General features: G+C 41.8%; 1 protein-coding gene across 4 annotated transcripts in view; it reads left to right on the top strand.

The window, feature by feature from the left end:
• Positions 1-2616: 2616 nt before the first annotated feature.
• Positions 2617-26274, top strand: part of PARD3B (par-3 family cell polarity regulator beta) — a gene marked incomplete at both ends in the record, with an annotated part of 1045674 nt that continues 1022016 nt past the window's right edge. For all 4 annotated transcript variants that reach the window (XM_080690300.1, XM_080690301.1, XM_080690302.1 and 1 more), the window contains one exon: positions 2617-2736. In XM_080690300.1, the coding sequence (XP_080546426.1) occupies positions 2617-2736 (120 nt within the window). The remainder of the gene's footprint in view (positions 2737-26274) is intronic.

Genomic DNA, 26274 nt, shown 5'->3' with positions numbered 1-26274 from the left:
AACACTAAACTCTCTTCATAATTGCCAACTCTGGGTCATAGAAGTTCACTGGGGTGTGTGGGATTGCACAGTGAATTGTTCACAGCACTGTCTCCCTGCATCTCTTCCTTCCTTTATCTCACCGGGGAGACCTGATTCCCATCTTCCGGTGAGTGGGAGTGGGTGAGCCTGGGTGTTCTCCAGGAATCACCTGGGGGTGATTGAAGCCAGGATGTTGGAAAGCGGGTGCTACAAGACCACTAGAGGCTTGAGCTAGGCTGGGAAGGGGTGTGGTATGAGGAGGGGCTGGGTTATTCATGACCCAAGAGGGATCTGGAGCAGCTTTGAAGAAAAAGGAGGCCACAAGCAGAAGCTGGAAGGCAGGCGCCCACACAGCCAGGCAGCCATTTCATCAGCGGAAGCCGAAGCCTGTCCAGCACTTAAAGGGAAGGCCCCACATCCATGCGGGCCACTAGTATTTGTGTCTGTTTGATCTACTCATTTAGTCCTTTCCAGGGAAGAAACAGCATAGCAGGTGCTGTGAAGACTCTAGTCAGACTACCTGGGTTCCAAAACAGGCTCTGCTACTCTCTTCAGAATGGCACCTTAAGCCAGTCACTTTTTCTTCCTTGGCTTCAGTATGTTGTCTCTAAAAGGAGAGTAAAGCCAAGCTTGGTGGTACCAACCGTAATTCCAGTGTTTGGGAGGCTGAGACAGGATGGCGGGTTTGAGGCCAGCCTCTGCAATGTAATGGGGCCCTCTGTCACATTGGGAGGCCTTGTTTCCAACTAAAAAATAAAAAGGGCTGGAGGTGTAACTTAGAAGTAGAATGTCCCTAGGTTAAATCACTCACATACACACACAGAAAATAATAATAATAAAAGGAGAGTTAAAGAGTGCCATCGGCGGAGGCCATGCTGAGCGATGCAGTGGCTCCTGAGGACCCAGTATGAGTTCCTGCTTCCACCTTTGCTCAAGTAGACTGTGCTTTGGGTCTTTTGATTTTATGAGATAGTTGATTCTGTCTTTGGTGTACTTAAATCAGTTTCTATTGGATTTGCAACCATATTATACTGTCTAGTACCCATTTTCTTCCAGTTGACTTGGTTCATATGATCCTCTTTGCTGCCACAACCTTAGATAAGGTCCCATAGATAGAAATATATATATATATATATATATATATATATATATATATATATATTGTGGTACTTGGGATGGAACCCAGGAGCATTCTACCTCTGAGCTGCATCCCCAGCCCTATTTTTTTTTTTATTAATTTTGAAACAGGGTCTCACTAAATTGCAGAGGGCCTAAGTAGTTGAGGCTGTCCTCGAACCTGTGATTCTCCTGTCTTAGCCTCTCAAATGCTGGAATTACAAGCATGTGCCACCACGCCTGGCTCCAATATGTATATTTATATGTTTAAACTTTCTACAACCGCTACAGATCCTCAAATCTCTGTATTTTCATACCATCATAGGCAATTTCGGTTCAATGTACGTGTCACCTTAGAAAGCAAACCTTTCTGTAGAAAAACACTTGATGTAGCCCTGAGGATCTTGTTGGATTAACTGGATTGTTAAGAAAGCTGCTAAGAGACAAGAGTTTTAGCTGGGAAGACCTAGGTTCTTTCCAACATATAAAACTCCATGAACAGCTCCATCTAAGCTTCCCTGGACTGTTCTTTACACACAAGGAAAGAAATATAGTATTTTTCTTATGGCTCATAGGAGCTCATTTATATGAGAACTAAGAAGGAGACAAGTGTTATTTGTTGACCCCCCCCCCCTTATACCCTGGGTTCAATTAATACACACCTGCCATATCAGGAGCCTATGGGTGTTATTTTTTGCAAGTCGAATGCAAACCAAGAGTCATATTTCAAAAAGCTACTTGGATTGGGGTGGGGGGTAATTTTGGCAGAATACTCAGTGTCTTCTGTAAAGGGAATGGTTCCCACGCATCACCCCCAGGATTCCCTCCATGTCGCTCTCTCAGGGCCCCCGAGGGCAGCTGTCTTGCAGCCTTGAAAACAAGTTCTCACCGTGGCCTCCTCTCAGTACCTGCAGGCCCGGGCTCAGGAGGGCGTCTCTGTGGGCGTGGCCAGAAGCACCTGCTCCAGGCTTTCCTTGGATCTTGCTCCAATTCCCTTATTTTAGAGGAGTAGTTGTTGCCCTCGCCTAGCTCTTCCCTCCGGGGCGCTTTATGAGCTCTGGTTTCAGTCTCCAGGTGGGAGCTCTCAGGTCCCGTTACAATTCCCCGGAGCTCCGCGTGCCTGCGTGCGGGAGGGAGAGACCGGGTGCGGGCCCGAGGCTCGGGGGCTCGGGTTACCGCCCCGCACCGGGCGCAAGAGCGCGGGGGGCGGGGAGCGCCGCGGCCCCTTTAAGAGCGGGGCCCAGGCCGGCGCGCCGCCGCGGAGCCGGGCGCGGGCGCAAAACTTTCCTCCCAACTCGGGCCGCGCCGCGGGCCTGGCCCGCCCCGCCGCCGCCGGGAGGGAGCGCGGCCCGGCTGCAGTTTCGCTTTGGAGCCGGCGGACGGCAGCGGGCCGCGGAGCCCGCCACCCGGGACCCGGATCCCGATCGCCATCCGGGCCCGGCGCCAGGCGCCCCCGAGCGGGCCGGCACCTGCGCGGGGATGAAGGTGACGGTGTGCTTCGGCCGGACGGGCATCGTGGTGCCCTGCAAGGACGGCCAGCTGCGCGTCCGCGAGCTCACGCAGCAGGCGCTGCAGCGCTACCTGAGGACCCGCGGGCAGGTGAGCGCGCGCCGAGCCCGGGCAGCACCTGCCAGGTGCACCCGGCCCCGCGCGTGCACGGCGGGCACCCGGCGACCCCTGGCGCTGCCCGCGGCCAGGACTTCTGTGCGTTGCAGATCCAAGGGATCGGGTGCCTGGGGGCGGGGGGCTTGCCCACGGCGGGGGAGGGGGGGTGGGACGGCAGCTTTGGGCTCAGCCCCGCACTGGCTCAGTCCGCTGCTGCACAGGATCCCCAGGCGACCGGGATGCCCAATCAAGTCGGAGAAGCCAGGGTTAGAACTGTTTGCGGGAACTTCTTAGGTGGTGCTGCCTGCCGGAAGCGTGAGTTTTGACCCGTGAAGGCCCGCTGCACTCGGGGTTTTTGGAATTAGAAACTTGACTGGTCCAAATAACACCTAGGCAAAGTTACAATCGATGAGGCCTTTGGAGTTTCAGCCTCAGGAGTAGAACTTCCTCTGACTTGGGTTAGGAACTGAGCTGGGAGGATGTTTGCTTGCCCGGATCAGTCTAGGTTCAAGGTGTTTTCATTTTAATACCAAACATTCCATGAATGATTACTATGTATGTGACTTGTGTTAGGTCCTGAGTGGTTATTGAAATAAGATGTTCCAGCTCTGTACCTAAGGTCGATTTAAGTGACTATTTTTTATTTTTACTTTTTTTTTTTTTTTTTTGTAGTACTGGGGTTTGAACCCAGGGACCTTCTACCTCTGAGTTATACCGCACCAGCTTTATTTTTTGTTTTATAACAGGTTTCTCTAAGTTGCTGAGGCTGGCTTCAAACCAGTGATCCTCCTTTCTCAGCCTCCCAAGTACTAGGATTACAGACATCTGCACCCATGCCTGGCTCAAGTGATAAGTGCAATAGATGTCCAGAAAATCTAGCTGTACTTCAGAATTCATGTCAGGTGTTTGGGTAACACAGGCCTCCTGTGTCTTACTCAAAGAAACTTTAAACGAAGGTTTTGAAAAGCACCCAAAATTCCAAGCACTAAAAGTCTAAACACTAAGAAGTATTTTTGCATTCTCACGTGCCTTCAATTCTCAAATGGGGCAAGTCACAAACTTTTCTATTTGAAGGTAAATTTTTTTTTTAAATATTCTCATTCTATTCGAAGCCTGGCATGGTGGCACATGGCTATAATTTCAGTACCTGAGAAGCTGAGACTGGAGGATCATGGATGGGTTCAAGGCCAGCCTTGGCTACTTAGACCCTGTTTCAAAATAAAAATAGGGTGTGGGTGTAGCTCAGAAGTAGAATGTCCCTGGTTTCAATCCCAAGTACCACTACAACAAAAATCTATTTTATCCATTGTTACATTAGTTTGTGTTTGCCTGCTTATTTATTTATTGTTTCTGGGAATGGGATCCAGGGGCATTATACCTCTGAGCTACACCCCCAGCCCTGTTTTGTAGTCTTTTATTTTTATTTTTTGAAACAGGCTCTCACTGAGTTGCAAAAGGCCTCCCTAAGTAGCTGAGGCTGTCCACGAACCGCGATCCTCTGGCCTCTGCCTCCGGAATGCTGGGATTACAAGTGTGCCCCACCAGGCCCCTCTACTATGTTTGTTTATATCACACCATTCACTAAAGAAAAAGACTTAAACAAGAGAAAAATTGTCTTTGAAATAATTTAATTTTTGAAAGGCTAGGGTTAGGAGTAACTTAATCCAGATAAATTACTAAAGTAAAACTCATTGAAGGATTATTTTACTGAGATGATTATTTTTTTATTTTTTTTTTAAAGATGAAACCCATGGGCATTCTACCTCCGAGCTGCACCCCCACCCTATTTTTATTCTTTTCTTTGAAACAGGGTCTCACTGAGTTGCAGAGGCCCTCAGTAAGTAGCTGAGGCTATCTGTGGACTGCAATCCTCCTGTCTCAGCCTCCCAAATGCTGGGATTACAAGCGTGCGCCATCATGCCCAGCTGAGATGATTATTTTTAACTTATTATTAAAACAACTCATGTCCTCAAACCTTATACCTTTAGAAGATTAGTATAGGGATAAAATGACCAAATATGGAAGTAAACTACCAAGCTTGAAACAGACAGGTAACTAACCAGATGATTTTTAATACATTGTAATTTGATCTTAAAGTGTTAAAAAGCTGCTATTGAAATTCTGGTCTGGAAGCATAATTCATATCACAGAACCTATAATGTAATTGCATTGATTAGTTTACTATTACAAGACATTGCATTTTTCTGTGTTTACATTTATATATTAGTGAATGTGACATTCAAAGGTCACCTGCAGCTTATAACACTTCCCTCTCATTTTTGGCTTTTAAAATTTCAATTTAAGTGACAAGTACTGTTTTCCCCCTCTCTAAACATTCCTCTCCCTTAGTTTTATTTTAAATACCATTGTAATCACAGTAAGGTGTAACTAGTAGTGGCATTCATAATGAAACATAAATGTCAAGAAATACTGACAGATTCCCTGCTTTTATCCATTGAATTAAAGAAATAATGGAAGAAGGCCAGAAATTGCAGAATTCAATTTGAAAAACTACTTGTTATAAATTCACTTTTTGTAAATCAGTGAAAGATGCAAAGTTTGAGCCCTGCCCTCACTAAGAACAACTACTAATGTGCATTGCGCTTACCTGTGCGGGCACTGTGCTAGGAGCTTTACATATTTTACGTGACTTCTCTCTCACAACAGTCTAAGGTACATTCCTTTATATTACAGATTATGGAAAAAGATAGAGATATGATTAGTAAATTTGGAATTAGTTTTAAGCCCAGAAACTATCTCTGGGTCATTGTTCTTGGCCATTATCAGTATAGTTTTATATGCTGTTATATATTGGAATTTATCCATCTTTTTACAGTTTGCTTTGAAAGGAAACACTTTCTTTACTAGCATCTACAATAATCCATCAACCTCAAGATAGCAACGTATTTTTTTTTATTCATTTATTTTGCTGTACTGAGGATGAAGCCCACAGCTTTGCACATGGAAGGCAAGTGGGCTACCACTAATCTACAGCTCTCAATATAGCTATGGGACATTCACAAATTCCTCTTGAGTATGTCTTTCATAAGCACGCATATTATAAGAAGTCTAATTTCTGAGGGACTTATTGCAGGATTAGCAAAGTGACCATGAAAAACTGGACAAGCTCTTAGACATCCAGCTTGAGTAGCTGTAATAAAAAAGAAGCAAAATAATTGGCAGGAACATGGATGTGTGTTGTCAGTTTCTTTCCCAGCTTCTAAATAATTTAGATCGGGGAGGGGCAGATTCAGGACAGAAGATGGAAGTTACAGTTAATACGGATTAGAGGATAGGAAAAGCCTTAGAAGGCCAGTCTAGATTTGGTGAGCAGCATTGGAGAAGTAACCACCAGCTTCTGAGAATAAACAAAGAAAACTGGTATTTGAGGAATGTTGGGAGCCAGCTGAATCAACATCAGATAAGACCAGAAGTGGAGGAGATGCTGGAGAACTGGGGGCAGCTTTGGGGACAGCTTTAATTATGTTCTGAGATTTGAGGTTTGTGGCCATGTGGTGAGAGTCATGGAATCGCTTATCTTTGGGTGCTGGTACTCCATCACTGTCCTTGGTTCTAAATCCAATTTAGTGAAGTGGTTAGTGGAGAGGTGATCGTCTTAAGTAGTCAAGGTAGGGATCACTGAGTAATTAGCTAAATTTATCATCAAAATTACTGCTGTCACAGGTGAATGGACAATTGAACCGTAACCTGCAGGGGCTCTCAACCCTGGCTGAGTATGACTTCTCATTTTAAGTTAACATCTTAAACAATACACAAACCTGAATCCCTTTAGCCAATGTCTTCATCAAGGGGATATGGAGTGGTCCTGGGCATAGGTTTTCTAAGAGCACTTCAGGTGATTCTGATACCCAGCCTGAGTTGAGAACAACTAATCCACCACTAAGCTTTTGGTATTGCAGAACTTGCTTGATTTTCAACTCTTCCAGTGTTAGATACTGTGTCTTGGGTATCTACAGACCAGCTTTTCATTAAACACCTGTCTTGTCTCTCTATTCCTACTGTGAATTCTCATAGGAGGCACTCAGGTTATTAAACTGATATATAAATACATACACATGCACACACTTGATGAGTTGAATATGGAAAAGACATGTCTAGTAACTCAGTGTACAGTGCATTCAGGAGTTGAGCTGATGGAGATAAGTTCATGAGTAAGTGGCATGCTGGAATTTCTTTTTTTTAATTTTTGGCGGTACTGGGGATGGAACCCAGGGGAATTCTACCTCTGAGCCACACCCCCAGCCCTATTTTTTATTCTTTATTTTGAAGCAAAGTCTCACTAAGTTGTGGAGGTCCTCACTTAGTATCTGAGGCTGGCCGTGAACCACGATCCTCCGGTCTCCACTTCCTAAGTACTGGAATGGCATGCTGGAATTTTAAAAAGTGGACTTATGGGTCTGACTGTAAGTGAATATGCCTTTCATTAAAAAAAAAAAAAACATTGATAAGCTTTTCAAAATAAATCTTTATATTTTCAGGTATACACACACACACACACACACACACACACACACACACACACACATACACACACTCCACCCCATGATTAATTATGGGATCAAAATCTAAGTGAATTCATATGGTTACAAGAACCTGGAAAGATAATTGTATGGAACTAATCTCAAAATATAGGCTAGAACTCCTGAATTTCTGAACTTCTCTACATTTGGTATCTCACTATCCAAATAGATTTTAAGGCTCTTGGACATATAAGTTAGGCCCAGACTGAATTTCTAAAATGATTTTTAATATATTGGGCACTGTCTACTTGAGGACTTCCTCTTTGACCCTCTTCTGTATACAGATGCTCTTCACAGCGGGTGAATAGAGAGAACTTGCTGGTCAACACAGCATGGCTCTAATTTGGTTTTGGTTCTGCCAATAGACTCATATCTAGCAGGCAACAAGCTTACATACATAGGGCGCCTAGGACTTACTGTTACCCACAGACATATTTTTTAAGGTCTGCTCAAATTTATATTTTTACCTAAGTTGGCAGGGTTTAACACTTTATGATTTCATCTAAAAATCCAAATTTCTATCTCTTTCTGGGGAAAAATGAATCAGAAACTCTGACAATCCTGGGCTTTACTTTCCCACATGACAACTATCCATTGGAGCTGGAGCACCTCTGTTCTCTTCAGAAGGAATTTCTAATGTCCCAGTCTCCATTACCGCCTGACCAATGGCAAGGGTAAGCTGTCATCGGCATGCTTAACTTTTTACTCTGTTCTGATTTTCTTTTTAATAGCTTACTTAATGCACCACTGCTATTTTCCAGGCCTTCGGGCAGGTATTTGAATTCTTGCCCCTGGTTGTTATCTCTTCCCTTCTCTCTCTCAACATACACACCCCCTTTGTGTATAATCCACTGACTGGCACATTGAGTTTGCTGGCCAGGATTTGGCTTCACTTTAGTTTACTTGCCCTAAATTCATTGCTCTTTGTGGGATTAAGTGCCACAGCCCCGACTTAGAGCTTGGAATCTTGGGTTCAAGTGGTTTAGTTAGCAAAATACTCGTAGCCAGGCATTTTATGCCATAGGATCTTCTTGAGGAAGCTGGACAAATGGTAATGTCAGGAGTTCATGAAGCAGTGTTTTGAAGGGATGATAGTAAAAAATCAGCTGAGGAGTCTGCTTAAAATTTCAGAGATTTGGGCCTCTCTTGGAAAATCTAAAGCAGTGCATTACTGATAGAACTTTCTATGATTATTTTTATACCTGTGTCTGGCTGTTAAATGGTTGTTCAATATTTGAGATATAGCTAGTGCAACTAAGGAACTAAATTTTAAATTCTGATAAACTTTCACAACTGTGGTCACAACTGGCTTACCTATTTGGACAGTTTAGGTCCCATGTTTCTCTGATAGTTTCTCTCAGATTTGGCACCCCTTAGTCTAAGGCCTGGATCTCAAATAATCCTTAACTTGACATTCTTAGAAATATGTGTTCTGATGAGACTGCCACCATCAGAAAAGAATAATTTGCTCTTTGGTATTCAGAGATGGGAGAGAGAGAGAGAGAGAGAGAGAGAGAGAGAGAGAGAGAGATTGATTGATTGAGGTTGGGATTAGGATTATATCTGAAAATTTCCACCTAGACACATAACAGAAAAGCAGCTGGGGTGTAGAGGGAGTCCAGGTCTGCCTCAGTTTGTATCTTCAGTGCAACAGCCTGATAATGTGCACCTTCTTTTACAAGAACCATGCAAATAGTGGGCCTACAGGGAGCAGGGGGCACAATATCTAGATCATTTTTAGTGGGATTCAGATGTTGCTCGACTGTTTTAAAAAAAATACTGAACACTTTAAATACATGATTTCTGTATATCACATTCCTGATTTTCTTCTTGTCTTAACTGGATATTCTTGGTCTCTTTGGCCCCTTTCTTCCATTACCTCTTGATGTTAGTGTGTCCCAGGTTAACCCATTTTGTCCATTGGCCCAGATGAGGAACATCTATAAAATTTAAAAATACTATATTATTATATAATTATAAGAATATAATGCTAATTAAGATAATATATACAATCTAGATTTTTACTTCCAACCTATTTTAATGCACCCTTATCAGTTTTATTGAAATGATCACAGAAATAAGATCTTGGAACTTAGTGTGTTAAACCTCCTCTTGTCAGTCTCTGCTTATCTCTTGGAGATCTCCAGTAATATGGCCTCAAATGTCATTTGCATAACTCCAGCCCAGATCTCTCACTTGAACTCCCAGTTTGGTACACAGTGGTCTGCTTGAAATGATGGTCTGAACTGATAACCCACCCCAAATCTAACCTACAATCTAACCATGCCTTTAAAGGGTGACACATTCCTTTTTAGTTGTTCCAGACAAAAATCCTCATTACTACCCTTGATGGCTCCTTTACTCTGATGATCCACACACAATCTGCAAACCATGTTGATTCTGCCCTCACAGTATATTCCAAATCTGACCACTTCGCTCTCTTTCTTGTTAGCATTCTGGGCTTGTTTTTTAAAAACTTTGGTTTCTCTCTATATACCCTGTATATGTACTGCTGTAGCCTCCTTTAAGCCTATAAACTAGGGCAATTAATTAAAATCTAGTCATGCCATCCATCCATCCATCCATCCATCCATCCATCCTTCTCTTAGAGATTGAACCTAGGGGCAGGCTTCCACTGAGAAACATCCTTAACTCTTTTCATGCTTTACACCCTGAGTTACAGTATCTGGACACTAAAATTTGTGGAAGGTGCCCACATTTGCACCAAAACTATTTATGCAAACAACACAAATTTTGCTGAACACCTATTTTCCAGGGACGAGGTGTGCAGCAATGTTCACAAACTTCCCTGTTGAGCAACGTTTCACATATGTCATCACAACTCATCACTTGAAGGAACTAAGCTTGTACTTTCTACTGGGAGAAGATCCTTGGAAGTTTATGCTTGGATTCCTCCCGACCTCATGCTAAATGCCTTTTACTTCTGCTGATTTTGCTTTGCATCCTTTGTACATAAATCATAGCCATGAGAATGAGTATATGTTGAGTCCCATGAGTCCTCTTAGTGAATTGTTGAGCTTGGATGTTCTTGGGGACTTCCTGGGGATGCTCTATCTTGCCTTTCTAGCCTTCTCTTCTGCTCACCTGTCTCTCACTCTGCCCCAACCTCTCTCTCTCCACATTTCAGATATTCCAGACAGGCCCTATCTCATGTTTTCTCTGTCTGAAATAGTTTCTCATTATCCATCTACCAGCTTCCCTCATCTTTTCTACCTTAAATTATTCTTAAAAGCCTTTGTGAATATCCTATTTATAATCATAATCTCTTCAACTACTCTCTTCATTGCATTTTTTTCTAGCCACAGAATTCACTTCTTCTTACTGTGATATTTATTTGAACTATTACTACTTCCCACTAGAATATCAAGTTCAATAAAAATCGGGATCTGTGTCTGTTTTATTCATTGCTGAACCTCTGGATTTTGGAAGAGTGCCAGGTGCATAGTAGGTTGTTCATAAATTTACTCCAAACAGCTCCTTAATCATTTGTGTTATTTTATTATGTGTTATCATGCATCCTTGTGTATTGGTGTTATTTCTTGCTGCATTTCAATTTCCCTAAGACATGGTCGATTAAATTAATAAACCAAAACCTGATTGTGTCTAGGTTATAAATTTGGACAACCATATGGTAAAGACTTGGTGTGATGCCTCATAAGCCTGGTGTTTGAGGTCCTTTCCTTACCCACATCTGGCACCTGAGCTAGAAGAGTGTGACTACTTGGGGTGGGGGTGCATTTGCTTGGCCGGGGCATACATCTGGTGCCTTAATTCTCTCCCCTGCAGTCATTCTCAGATCCTCATGCTCCTCACATGGCTTCCTCTTATGATCTTTACAGCAAGATGGCCAGAACTTGATGGCAACTTGGGGCTCCAAAGAGTATAACACCGGGCAAGTGCTCAGGTGTTCTTAAGGCTTAGACCTGAAACTGGCTGTGTGTGTAGCCACGAGTCACAGGCCCAGCACAGATTCAAGGGAGAGGCTTACACAAGCATAGTTCATTGGACTATTGTCACAAAGATGTGCTAACTGATGGGAATGTCAAGATAAATCAGTCACTGCCTCTGGTTTTGATGAGGTTTGCAGCCTCCTGGGGCATGAGGCACATATGTGAATAAGCCAGTTTTGCTCCAGTGCTACATTTGCTGAGCTACAGAATTCATGAGGTGTGTTACTTGAAAGTGAAGAGATCAAAGTTGTTTTGAAGGATGCTAAGGAATTTTTCAGGAAAAGTTGGGTATGGCATTCCAGGTGGCGGGAACAGTTCTGGTTTGAGGGAGTTGTGGAAAGTTGAGGTTACCCAAAAGGAGGACCAGTGGTACCCACACTAACTTGGATTGGATTGTGATGGCCCTTGAATACTACCCTAAGGGATTCTATGTTTTCTTAGTGTAGCTATCAGTTTTATTACAGATATATTCACATTTTTACCCAACTTGATGAGTTTAAAATATTTAAATGAACTTAAGAGTGGGGGACTTTAATAAAATTCGATGATGGATTAGATAATAATTTTTGTTATCACCACTTAGTTGGTCAGGGTTTTTATACTATTCCAAGCTAAATTATCTCAAGATGGTCAAGATCTGGTAGCAAAAAACCAAAACCATAGTAACTTTTCAGTTCTTTTTTAAAAATTATTGGTGCATTGTAGTTATATATCTTAATGGAGTACAAGATGGTTGTCAGTTCTTATTTTCAATGATGTCTCATCTTCTAACATTCATTCTACATGAGTCTGCCAGGCTTTTTACATGTTTTTTTTTTCTTTAGTTTTTTTTCTTTAGTTTTCAATGTAAATCTCTTCCATGTCCTCATACCCCCAAGTGTACACCTCTAGGCCTGCACTTGCTCGAGACCCAGCATCTACTGCCTTCTTCACTTTACCACCTGAATGTCCCATGCACAAGCCCAGGCCATTATTTGTGACTGTGTGCCTCCCTCCCCTGTTAGCCTATTGCTCTACACATAGTGCCATCATTTACCTGGTTTTCAGACTCAGAAACCTGGAAATCCTTTGCTTCATGGTGACCTTTCCTTCCTCATGACCTCTACCACATGTCCAGGTGGTCACAAAGTTCTTTGGATGCTTAGAAGTGTTGTCTCTCTGACTTACCTCTCCCTTTTGACCCTAAAGCCATACATCTTCTCATTTCTTCTGCAGCAGAACCATAGCTGGCCTCCTGTTTCTACCAGCTCTAGTCTCCCCCACAGCATTCTCCACTGACGGCCATACAGTGCAAATCTAATCTGAACCTGCTGGGAACTTTTTTTTTTTTTTTTTTTTGTACTAGGGTTCCTGGAAGCCCTCTACCTCTGGGCTACACTCCCAGACCTATTTTTACATTTTTTATTTGGAAACAGGGTCTCCTAAGCCAGAGCGCATGGCTGGCTTCGAACCTGCACGATCCTCCTGTCTCTGCCTCCCAAGCGCGGGGATTACAAGCCTGCGCCACCACGCCTGGCTGCTGGGAACTTTTAAACAGTTTCTGTTGCTCTTAGGTGAAAACCAAATCCCCTTCCAGTCTCTTTCCTTTTGTCTCCTTTAAGTTCTATATGCAGTTTAGTTTTTATTCAGGTTTTGCCCTTTGCTGGGTAAATTATGCCTGTTCTTCATGGTGAGTCTCTGGCCTCCTCTTTTTACCCCCTTACTGTGGTTCAGGGGTCTCTTGTTTATGTCTTAAAGTCCTTCCTTTTGTACTTTGATTCTACACTCTTACACTCTTTATAGAGTATATATTACACTCTTTAATAGTCAGAGCCTTCTAAGTAATGGACAACCTCCAAATCCCAGTGGCACGTCATAGCAAAGGTCTTCTCCCTGCCCGGCGTGGTGGCACACGCTTGTAATCCCCGCGCTTGGGAGGTGGAGACAGGAGGATCGCGCAGGTTTGAAGCCAGCCATGCTGGCTTAAGAGACCCTGTTTCCCAAAATAAAAATGTATAAAATAGGTCTGGGAGTGTAGCCCAGAGGTAGAAGGGGCTTCCAGGAACCCCAGTACCACCAAAAAAAAAAAAAAAGTCTTCTCCCTGGGTGGAAGGACACAGCCTTTGGTCCACACAATCCCCTGCCTACTGTTCTCTTGACTGAGTTTTCTCCATGTCCTCTCCCTCATGTTGACAGAACACAACATTTGTGGAGGATGCTTTGGGAGGTGTGGGGTCTGACCTGCAGGTAGAAGATATCACCTCTAACAGAATTTTACTAGTGAGATGAGCCGTGTGCCCTGTCTAAGTGCACTGGCCTTGGCAGAAGCGGTAGGCCTGGATAGAGTTGAATAAATAGGCAAACTCTGCTACATGTTGTAACCAAGTGCCCCAACTGTGAACTAGTTGAGAAGAGGGACTGTGTTTTATGTTCTACCCCTGTTCTTAGCACAGTCCCTGGACACATAGTATAGTTGCCAAAAATACTTGTTAGATTATATTGTTTAACATTTCTGTCTTTTATAAAAATGAGAATGACCTTGTAGTCGGCACAGTGTGTGTAAGTTTGAAATTGTTATATGTGGTATTTTTTTAAGTCTAAATGCAACTTTTTCTTGATTATCTTCAAACGTCTTATTCATCCACACTTGCTGTAGGCAGTAGTTTAGTGGTCCATTATACTGATTGTCTTAAATAACAGCTTCAAATTCTGACAGGTTGACTCACTTCTCAGATTTTTGAGACTGAGTGCTCTTTGGTTCTGATTTTCAATGAAGCAACAACATAATGATTTTGCTTCATGAAGATTTGTGTAGTTCTATCTTCTATAGTTAAACGGTGTTTGATTTTTAGTAAGGTATTCATTAATTTCATGTTGATTTTTAAAATAATGCTTGATTATCTCAATTTTGATGGTCTCTTTAGTTTTGAATGGCATGATAACTTGTGTCTTGAGCTGCTAACATTAGGCCTTGACTTCTGTTCCTGGGCTTTACAACTCTTTTGATTGCAGAACTCTCTCTCTCTTTGGATTGCAATGTGATGCAATTGTAGGGTATCAAGAAACAGGCTGCTTAAAAAGCATTTTCTCTCAATATAGTCTCTATAAGATGCAGAGCCAGTTATTGTTGAGATACATATGGCCTACATTGCTCCTGTCCTCTGCCTCAAGATGAGGTTACTAAACTATCTGGGTGGTTCTGGCCCTGGAGAAGTAGGCAGTGGACCCAGTTTGGTGATGGAGACAGATGCCAGAAGGGTCATCCTCAACTCTTCGCTAATCTTCTAAATTCAGTGAAAGTAGAGGTCTTTGTCCGTTTTATTCATTGCAGATGCTCTGGCTCCTGGAAGCATGCCAGGTGCATAGTAGGCTATTCATGAATTCTTTTTTTAAAGAAATCTTTTATCATGTGCCCATCCTAATGTGTTGCAGTTATCTCTCACATGGGAAAGGGTCAGAGTCATTTTATTGCCTCATTTGGGGCAGAAATCAAGAGTTTATGCAGAAGATTAGCCATAGGCGTCAGCTACCATATTAGGCAGATGTAGGACAAGTTTTGCCACTGTTATTTTATACAGGCATGAACTTTACCAATAGTGACCTCTAAGCAAGATGGCCTTCTGACAAAAGATATGTCAATAAAATTTGTGCTGCTGCTTCTCTGCAGAGAAATGGCTTATTTCTGCAGGGAGTCGCAAAGCTAGTGTCTTAGGAATGTTGGAAAATAACTCAGCCTCCTAATCCATCTGAATTACAGTAAACAAATGTGTATTCATCAAGGCCTGGGTCAGTGCTCCAAATAGGAGATGCTTGCTATTATTTTCTATAACAAGCTGAAAAGTGACTTTGGGTAAAGCATTGTATGTTCTGCTTGGGTTATAGGACACGATCCCTGTCCCTAGCATAGTTATGGACACAAAGGACAGAACAAACACTGTAACTAAAAGTATGCAGTGTGATGGGGGCCTGGGAAGTGGTGGGCAGATCGAGCTGTTCTTGGGGAAGGGAGGCGGAAAGTTGGCAGGTTTCACTTGGAACTGTACCTGGGAAGTTGGGCACTTGCCAGGGCAGTAAAAATGGGGAAGGGTATGGAGGGAGAAGCTTGCCTCTGCCTGAAAGTGGGTGTTTTTGTTTTGTTGGTTTTCTTGGAGGCGGAAGCAGGGGGAAGAGGATAGTGTTATGGAAAGCTTCCCAAGAGTGGTCCTGGGAGAGGGGCTTTAAGGGATGAAGCGGTGTCAAAGCCAGCAGGTTTTTGTTATGGTTAGAGAGCTTGAGTTGAAGAGGCATTCTGGGCAGGATGGTTTTATTGGATTTGCCTTTTGGTATTGGTTGCTCTGGACAGTGGAGAGAGGGAGCTGAGACTGGAGGTGGAGGAATTGGCTTGGGTCCTGCTGTGGGAGTGGAACTTAGCTGTATTAAGGCAGGTGAGAAAATGAGCTTTGAGGCTTGGGAAGCAAAGGTGCCAAGCTTGGGGGCTGATTGCATGTGGTGAGGGAAGGGTAGGTAGAATTGAGGGCAAGGCAGGAGTCTAAGCTTGGCGTGCTCCCTATCCAAAGCACATCTCAGTGAACGCACCTGTGTTCTAGTCACTGTGGCTCTGAGAGCCAGACACATAGGACATGCTTTTTGCTGTCGTCGTGCCTCCCAGGTGGGGATAGGAGCCATAGAAAGACTAAAGACAGATCAAGGGCTCATGAGGATTTTGAAGGCCTGGCCGAGATCACAGGCCGTGTGTTTAGAGAGATGCCAGTCTTTTTCATCAGTTGTTTGGCCTTGGATTAGAATATTAAGATTTGGATTTGAGTGCAGATGTGGAAAAACTACAGTACCCAGAAATAAAAACCGTTAGACTAAATGAATGAGTGTATAAATTGTATCAATGGCCTCTAACTTTTGGGTAGAGTCGCAATGGCTGGAAACCCTCTCTATCCCCTCCAGACCCCCTCTTTCCCCTTCTGCAGGTCTTCTTTGTGACCAGGGTGGCTGAACAGTCTACATTACTGCTTTCAGAGTCAGCCTACCATGGAGGCCCCAACAAGAGGACAGAGGGTGAGCAGCTCCCTTCCTTCCACTTCACAGTGGGATGGCTACATCCCTTTCTTAAAGGCCATAGCTCATGTTGGAGACCCACCAATAAGCCTGCCTCCTCTGAACAAATGTCACTCCTTTCTCTGGTCTCTTGGGTCTCAAACTAATAAGACAAGGGCTTGCCACTGTCATGAGCGCTATCCCTTGATGATTTCCTGTAACTCTGGCAAAACTTCATAAATAATTTCTTTACTAAACTCCTAAGAGCCTAAGAGTTTGAGTAAGCCATCTGTTTCCTGCCAGGAGTTGGACTGAAAATCACAGTAAGAATGTTTTCCTTCATTACCCTATACCCAACCCACAACCCCCACCCCCAAAAAAACACACGACTGAAACAAAAACACAAACACATATGAACAAAAGAGTCTTTGCCCTTGTTATGAATGATGCCCTTTGACTTATTCCATTTGTATAACTTTAAAAAAAGATAGTTATTAATCTCACTGACCACTAAAGGGTTAAGACCCACAATTAAAAAGCCAGCGGGGCTACCTGATGTTTAAGGCTATTGAATGGGCATCTGTCGGGTGACTCTGGAAATCCCCACGGCTTTAAGAGCTGTTCTATGAATTAAAATCAAGAGGATAAAATTAAATTCTTAAAGGATATATCATATGCTTAAGTGGATTTTTCTATGCATTATAGTACCAATTACCTTTTGTGAATACCAGGGAGAAAATTTGGATCTTGTGACATGCGAAAGGTCAGCACATGGGCCAGAAGTCATCTTGGTCCGGAAGTCCCAATGGCTTGATAAAATCACGGGGAAATTGTGTTCAACTTGTCATCTCGTATTTCTTTTGTGCCATAGTAATAGTGTTGGTAACTTTAAATATTAGGTCTAGATTACTTCCTTTTGAAGCAGAGAGTTGAGGAAATGTGAGATGGATAAATAATCCTTGTCTCTTGTATTTATAGGCACATTTATAGAGATTCAGTGGGTTTGAGTTTTGACAGCCGTGTTTGATCAGACACAGTTTCTCAGAACCTTAAAAAAATCTCCTTTCAGAAATTCCTAGTAAAAAAGATACTTTACAGAGGTTGGGGTGGAATACTGTCATTAGATTTGCACTTCAGATTTCTCTCCCTTTGGTTCTACTTTAAGGAAAGGTCACTTGGGAATAGGCTTTTGGATACTGAGAGAGTGCTCATTTAGTGTTGTAGGGCTGCCATGCCACAGTACCACAAGTTGGGCGCATTAGCATGAGAGAAATGTATATTCTCATGGTTCTGCAGGCTCAGCATCCAAAATCAAGGTGTTGGCAGGACCATTGTCCCCTCTGAGTCTCTAGGCGAGGATGCTCCCTGCTTCTGCCAGCCTCTGGGGGCACTGGGCCTGTCTGTGCAGTGGCAACATTGCCCCAGTCTTTGCCTCTGTTGTCACCTGCCATCTTCCCTTTGTGTCTCCTGAGTTTTCTATTCTCCTCCTCCTCTTACAAGTATACCAGTCATGTTAAATCAGGGCTTACCCTAATGGCCTTGTCTTAAATATATCTGTAATTACAGGTTATATCTATAAGGACCATATTTCTAAGTAAGGACCATATTCACTGGTACACGCCCAAATCATTTTAGGGGAGGATACCATTTGACACATACCAATTGATATTTTATTTAATGCATTTTTTTCTTTTTCAGTAATAGGAACTGAGAGAACTCTGATTTTTCCATTGCCTTCTTCACAATGCTTTTTTTATTCCTCAATTTTTTTTTTTTTTGCGCCCAAAGCATCCTCAGATAACCTGCTTTCTGTTTATTGAGAACTGAAGGTGTTGTGGTCTAATATTACTTATCTCTTATACATGAGGGTTTTACTGTCTGCATGCTCCTTCTTGCCTGCCTCTTCAGATGACCCTCTTGAGACTCACTGATGTCCTGTATTTTTCCTCATCTCATGTCCTGTGTAGTCTTGTCAGGCACTGGTGGAAGCCCAGTGGCTTGTGTGAATTATATTTCTATTCAGTCTAGATGTGATATCTATGAAGTATTGGTATCTATAAAGTTATCTCTGAAGGTGTGGTATTTTGAGCACTGCTTAGGTGCCACACACAGCATCACTTTCTTTCTGAGCTCTACTCTCTAGTTAGAAAGATGTGTCTCTGTTGAAAATGGAGAGAGCAATGATCAGTAACAAATGAGTTCCCTGGGCATTCAGAAGGAAGAGAGATCTCAGTAGTCTGGAATGGCTAAATGGAAAATGGATAGGCTTTAGATAAATGGAGGGGAGTGTATCATGTGGCAGAGAAAAATGAAGTAGAACCATTGTAGAAGTTCTTGATTGATTGATCCTAGCGTCCCTTTGCTCATTCTTTAGAGGATCTTAAAAAACTTTTTCTGTTCATCATATGAATTTATACTTACCATATTAAAAATGAGGCTAGAAAATTAAAAATATACTTAATCTATTTAGAATAGCAGGCCATTGCAATTTAAAATATTTTATGAAAACAATTTTCAGAAATGGCACAAAGCTAACATTTTTGAGAACCTCTTTGATATTTGGCTTACTAAATAACTGTATTCTCAAATCTGCTTTTTCTTACTCAATTCATTTCAGTATGCTGTTTTGGTCAAAATATATGAAGAAATCCTCAGGTATAGTTTGAAAAGGGAGGAACATTTTAATTTTGTCAGATAATTATAGATAGGCTTTTGGTAGATATATTATATGGAGATCTAGTAAGTGATAGTTTTGTACTCCCCCTCCCCTTAAAACATACAAATTATAGTTTATGCAAAACAGGAGTATGGCCAGCACTTAGCTGGGTCCTTTTCTTGGCATCTCACTAGGCTGCAATAAAAAATGTCAACTAGGCTATGTGCTCTTATCTGGATGCTTGAATGGAAAGAATCTGTTCCAAGCTCACTAAGGTTGTTGCCAGACCAGACGTGTTCTCGCAGCTGTAGAGCCGAGGGCCTTGACTTTTCACTGGCTACTGGCTGGAGTCCACACTGAGTTCTTAGAGGCTACCTTCCTTTTCCAGAAGCTGCCTGCAGTTCTCTATCATGTGGGGTTTCCCAGCTCAACTGACATTCAGTAAGCTAGCAGAGAGACCCTAGAGCAAGTGGGTTGGCAGGATAAAGTAATATAGAAAGCATTGTAATCACAGGAAGGCTTAGCTGCATGGCTTCTTAAAGGTTAGCTGCAATCTGGAATCTAAAAACATAACAGTGGAGACTTCATACTCTTATAATTTGTTGGTTCATCTTGATTTTTACTTAGATTATCTATTTATGCATGATTTTTTTAACATCATATATTGGTTGTTGGGAAAACATTAGTTTGCAGAGTTATACCAGTCTTCCAAATAGTGACATGCCATTATACAATATAAAAATGCATGCATTCATATTACCATCAATTTCATCAGGAAGTTCCAAGTATTGGGAAGCCATCAAGTTCACAGTCGTGAATACACGTTTTCTAAAAATCTTAATTTTTGCTTTATCATTGATAACAAATACTGTCATTGGTTGTTCTTGAAGGCTTAGTATCTCACCATTTATTTTTAAGACATATTTGTCAAAGGCCCAGGTATAAATAATCGTGGTTTTATCTGTAGGTCATTTTTGCAAGTGAAAATGGTGCTCCATTGAAAGAGTGACTAGCTCAGCTCACACCTCACTCTCCTGCGCTTCAGAACACAGCAGTCATGTATGTGTTATTTATATTTCTCCTCGCACCATGTCAAAAAGATGAGAAGTTAATGGTCAAGAGTGAAAACATTTCTACTGCTTCATCAAGGGGATTTTTAAATTGCAACCCTCTTTCCCTTCAACTATGAATAAGTAAAACTGAGTAATGCAATGACTACTAGTATAGTTTAGTACAGCTACCTTGAATCAAGCTAAGACATTAACTGGGTTAGCCACCATTGCTTTTCGCCAGCAGTGACAATGTCAACACAGTTGTTCCAAATAAAAATAAAAAATAAAATACTAGTGGACATTTGCAGCATTTTACTATGAGTCTGTTTAGAAAACAACAAAATAGTCTGTTGGATTGAATGTTTACAAAGCAATATTAAAATTTTATTAAAATACAACAAAATTATTCCCATTATTTTGTATTTTATAACCTAAATATATCATTACTTAAAATTATATACCAAGCTGAGCACACTGGTAATCCCAGTGCTTGGGAGGCTGAGACCGGAGGTTATCAGGTTCATGGCAGCCTCAGCCTCTTAGGCCCTCAGAAATTTAGACCTAATTTCAAAATAAAGAATGAAAAGTAGGGCTATAGGTATAATTTGGGGAAAGCCCTTGAGATCAATCCCCAGTGCTACAAAAAAGCAAATAAAAAACTTTTAATATTTAAATGAGAGAATTTACTTTTTTCTATCAGCTATCTGTCATTGAACATTGGGTGTCGCAGCCTCACCTGAGGTTGGGGTGCTGACCTTCCCTGCTTTATATGCACAATTTACACACTTAAGTATTCTTTGAAGGAGCTGCCTTGAGTATCTCTAGTTGAGTCCATTTGTATAGCTCATATCTTTTATATTTAAGCAAAGTTTGTGATCACTCCTAATTTTATTTTGATGGATAATGTTTAAAAACTATAATGCCTCTCTTGAAGTTCTACTTTGCAGTGATTTGTGTAGTGTGTGTTTAAATAATACCATGTTCAGATGTCAACATGTAGGTAAGATGTAAGACACAGAAGTAAGCATCAGTTATATGATAGAGACCCATGGATTACTGACTGGGGAATATGGGCTGTGTATTAGTGGATAGATTGAACATCCATTTTACATGGTGCCAACTGGCAGTCTTTTATACAATCTTATTTAGGTAGAAAGTTGTATAATATAATAATGTATATCTTGGTAATTAAAAATTGAAAGACATTTTTAGTCTTTTTCTCTTTGGCTTTAACATCATGAGGCATATAATTCACAGTTGTGAATACTGTTTTAAATATTTTAAATGGAAGTGAGTGGGTATTGGTGAGAGCATTGTAATAAAACTACACATTTGCATGAAGAATGAGGAGAGGATGCTTAAAATGTGAATCCCTTTGTGCAATTTGTTCCATTTATTACTGGAGCACCAAAGGTCAAGATGGCACCAGATAGTCTTTTTTTCTGAACATTTCCTGTTTGGGCCTGTGATATTGGTTTGAGATTTGTTTTTTTTTTAAGTGTGTCATCAAAGTGTATAATGGGACTACAAGAGTCTCAGAATAGTGTTTGCAGTGACTGGAGGCTTATCTCCTGTACAATGCTGCTAGGCCAGAATATTGGGGCCCCTTCCAAGAAGGCAAAATCTGTAAGGGGAGATTTTGTAGATGAAGACTAGAATCACAAAGTATGCAGAAAACAATCGGCTCGAGTCGGTGCGAGGAAAAGCTTTTGTACGCCAAATGAGACTGGCTTTGCTTCCCAGAGGGTCTGGATCATTACTCGTTAGAGGTGGCATGGGGGAATTATAAGGAATTTGTGAAGGAAAGAGCTTTGAGTCCCTAATGGGGCTGGATCACAGCCTGTCTTCAGGGTTGACACATGCTGCTTTTTGCTTTCTCCTATCTTAGCTTGGCAAAGAACAGGGAGTAGGGTGAAACTCACGTACTTATTTGCCCTCTGGTCATGGTGATAGCCTTCCTGCTGGAGGAAAAGCCTCAATCTCGGGTGCTTGGGAACATTACGCTGTGGGCTCCACTTGGGAATCATCCAGTGTCTTGATTGGCTGGAGAGGAACTTTATTCCAAAGACAAGTGGAGGCAGTGAGGATGATGTGCTAAGAGCAGTCGAAAATTTTAGGGACACTATAGGTCAGAGTACAGATGTACTAACAGTGGGAGAAAACAGAGATCAAATAGGTAAGTGTTAGAACTGAGACATGTAAACCTTATTGGTATTCTGATTCCTGTATACTTTACTTCTATGACTGCAAGCAGTATTTAGAGTGGAAAATCCACTGTTTTAGACTGTCTGGCAAAGGAAGTCAAATAGATCCAGATGGGGTTTTGGGAAAAGAACTGGACTTGGCATCTGGGACCTGGGGTATAGCCTGATCTCTTTTATGAATATAAACTAGCTCTGAAAACATGAACAGTGCCCTTGAACTCCCAAACCTAGGCATAGAATAGCTTATCTCTAAGGTTCCTCTTAGTCATAAAAATGTTCTTTTGCATCTGATTTATGGCTTCTAAATACATATTTGTAAGTATTACACACATGCTGCCAAAGAGTGGTCTTTTAGGGGCCTATTATGGTGAAGTATGATGAATAGATGACTCATTTATAATTAATGTGTATTTCTGTACAAACAATTTCCGAGCTCCAAGTTTTTCATAATAATTTTCCCCCTGAAGTAGGGTTAAGCCCTTAAAACTTTGTTTACATCTTTAATTTATTTGGAAAATGAATTTTTCTGAGATATACATATCTCATCTACTTAATTAGATGATAACCTCCTTGAAAGCAAGAAGCCTTGATTTGTTTTAATCCAGCATAATGCCTTACAGCACTGTGTATTCACAAAGCACTTTTTAAAGCATGAGTGAATGAATAGCCAGCATATGTGATTCAGTTCAGGTCAAATTATGAACTTTGAAATGTTGAAACAATAAATGTTTGTGATACTTTGTCCTGGATTAAATGTGTTTATAGATTGTCATAACTGAGGCTAGATGTGGGTGTGGCTGAGGCATATCACAATGAACTGCCACAGGGAAAATATGGTAGGGGAGTGACTCCTTATCACATAACTTTCATGCCCTACACTGAAAGAAAATATTTTCCCAAGAGGAGTCTTTGAGTATTTCATGGATCTAGTGTTTGTGCCTTAGAGTTGGAGAGGGGGGGAAATAAAAAGTAAAGTCAGGAGTACAGAAGTGATAGTTGTCGATTACATAGAGAACAAAGCACCTTGTCAGTTTCCCAGCCAGAAGGAAAAGAACACTTTTTTTTTTTTTTTTTTGACGAGAGATGATTTTTGAGATGAAAGCTTTCTCAGATATGGGGTGCCTGCCGTCTACGTGTAGTCTCTATAGGAGCCAGAGACCAGAAAGGATGAAAAGAGAAGCTTGAAGTAGTGTGAAGAGGAGACAGCATGCAGGGCAGATGAGGGGCAGGACGGCAGGCATTGCTAGGGATGAGGAGGGGAGGAAGGGGCCGGCGGGTGGGATCCTGATCCTGAAGGAAGCCGCTCTCCGCCTCCATCCGGTAGCTCCCTAGACCATCCTTCTATTTTAACTCAGGGCATGAATTATCGTTCATTATGACAAATCTAACCTGTGGTTAAGAGGAATGGGTCTGCTTGACTTATGTTTTATGATACTGCATCAAAAGCTAGTTTAAAGAGATATTTAGATGTTTACTCTATCATTAGCAATATTTGCATAACACATTAAGTATATATATCCCCCCCTCTGTATCTTAGTTATTTGGCCCTTTGAGGAATTGAGCTTAACAGGTGGATGCTCAAGACAGCTGTTTAAATTTTGCAAACAAAAATCATAAAAGCAGCTACTCATGTTGCCAGTGCTCATTGGCTGGCAAACATGTGTCAGAAACTTTGGCAGCCAACAGAGCTACAATAAAGATGATAATATGCTTCCTGTCTTCTCATGGGAAATAATCCTTAGGGTGCACATCATTATAAAGCCCCATGTTGTATTGGGGGTGGCCCTTGGAAATGACTGCTCTGGAGACTTGGATTTCAAGAGGCCTCCAGGAGATGAAACTTGAGCCTTCCTTGCTGCCTTAAATTACTAGCTCAAAAATGATCTGTGGCTAAAACCACGTGTCAACCCAGATGACTGAGGACAGCCAAACCTGGCTGGTGGTTGTGCCATTCTGTTCCATCTGCTCTCCCATCCCCAGCTCAAGCCATGCTCTACTTCAAATATGATGCTGGTGGGATATGAAAGGGGCACTCCAAAATGGACCATATCTCTATACCTTGCTGTCTCCATACTTTCATCTTCTATGTTAGTTTTCACTCTTGGTATCTTTCCAATGGCTTCTCTGTGGGAAAGACAAACATAGTGGTATTGATCGTTGAGGCTGTGGGTTGATAATACCTAACACTCAGTGAGCATACTGAGCCCAGACAGTGTGTGAGCATGATCTCATCGGAGGCCCTCTGACAGGCCAAGGGGAGATGTCATTCTCTCCTGCCCTAACAGTGATGTCATGGAGACTTGGAGAGGTTGGATGACTCTTACATCTGTCTGGAGCACAACGGAAGAGATGATCACTTGTCTCTTTGCGTGTGTGTGTATAATACAACTCACATTCTCACTCCCTGCCACATTCTCAGTAGTAGAAGTTTTAGTGTGTGGTGTGTGGCAATACTTAATAAGTGGGGGCTTCTCTGTGCTGAGTGTATGCCCTGGTTCCTCCTCGTCCTGTTGGCATGCTGGCAGAGCGCTGGCACCCTCAGCTGTCTGCCCTCCACCTTGCTCTTCTACCTCTGGGTTTGCCATCACTTGCCCTGTTGTCAAGGAGCCTGTGGCTCGGCACCTCATGTGGCTTTTGCTCGCACTGTCTGTCCTTGTACACAATCCCTCGGCCCTTCCTGCCACAGATCCTCTCTGGTTGGCCACTCTCTTGTGAAGTTTCCAGGTGTCTCATCTTCCAGTCTAAGAGTCTGGCCAACTGGATGCTGACTTGGCTTAAACCTGTCACTCTGTATCAGAGTTCCTTCCTATTCTTGGCCTTCTAGGATTTATCCCTTGGTGGGAGTGTGGGCCCAGGGCTGTTGCTTTGTACTCAAACTATTTATTTGCTTGTTGTGCACAGCTCCAAGTTGGAGCTATTGAGCTGTTTGAAAATCATGGAACAAGAAAAATATTTTATTGCATTAGTGACTGTTGATTAGAAGCAAAATAATCTATGAATCTCCTCAAGCTTTATTTTCATTTCTGTGCTCTCTTAAATTAGACAATGTTTTTTTTTTAAAGGAAAACTAGCTAGCAGATATCTCATACTTTATTTATAATAAATTTTCCTTGAATACATGTATTTTGTATTTTTAGCTCTCTGGATTTTGATAGAATGATTCTTCTCTCCATCGGGCAATTTGAATCTTCTCGTCCTATACAGATATACTTAACATCCATAAAGTATTAAGATTCTGAGTCTGAGGTTGCACCACTGGTACAGGGACACCTCTTTATGGGGAAGTAGCATGGCACGGTTGCCACATTGTGGACTCATGCAAGATTGCTCAGGTTCTAATACAACTATCATAGGGTAGTTGTATGATCTCTGGTGACTTACACTCAACTGTGCCTGTTTCTTCCTAAGATGGAATTATAATATTGCTATGAAGAACTAAGATTATACCCCTAAAGTGCTTAGTTGTATACACTAACAGCCCAAGTATGTCTTCAGTATAATATCTGTGTTTCTCAGGTGGACTGTGAGCCAGTCTGGCTGGGGAGTCTATGCCCTGTACCTAGGAAGGGCCCAATACAAACTTTCCACCAAGAGATTCGTTGACTAGATACATGAATGTACAAATAAACAGCAAACCCTTTACTAAATCTCATTAGTGCTTTAGATTATTATTTTTTATGCGATAAGTGTTTTCTTCCAGGCTCCAGTTCTCTGCTCTTAGATGACTCTGCTTCAGTTACTGGGTTTTCATCTGTTGGTTATGATTAGTTTGTTGATGTTCTTGCAGTCATGGTAGCAGTCATTAGGTCACAAGACTCAGCAATTTCACAAGAACATGCTGTTAGTTCAGAGTTGTCCACCAAATATAATTTAACCCAAGACAAATACACATGGTTTTGTTACAATCTATTTGTTAAGCATGCATAAATTCTAAAATTATAAAAATGGTCTCATTCATATATATATATATATATATATATAATTTTGGAAACCCTTCTCCGGACTATACTCCCAGACCTATTTTATATTTTTATTTGGAAACAGGGTCTCTTAAGCCAGCGAGGCTGGCATCAAACCAGCGTGATCCTCCTGTCTCTGTCT

This window comes from Muscardinus avellanarius (assembly GCF_963383645.1).
Source record: "Muscardinus avellanarius genome assembly, chromosome: 2".
NCBI lineage: Eukaryota > Metazoa > Chordata > Mammalia > Rodentia > Gliridae > Muscardinus > Muscardinus avellanarius.
Note: the sequence above shows the minus strand (reverse complement) of the source record. Positions and strands in the feature narration are given on the sequence as shown.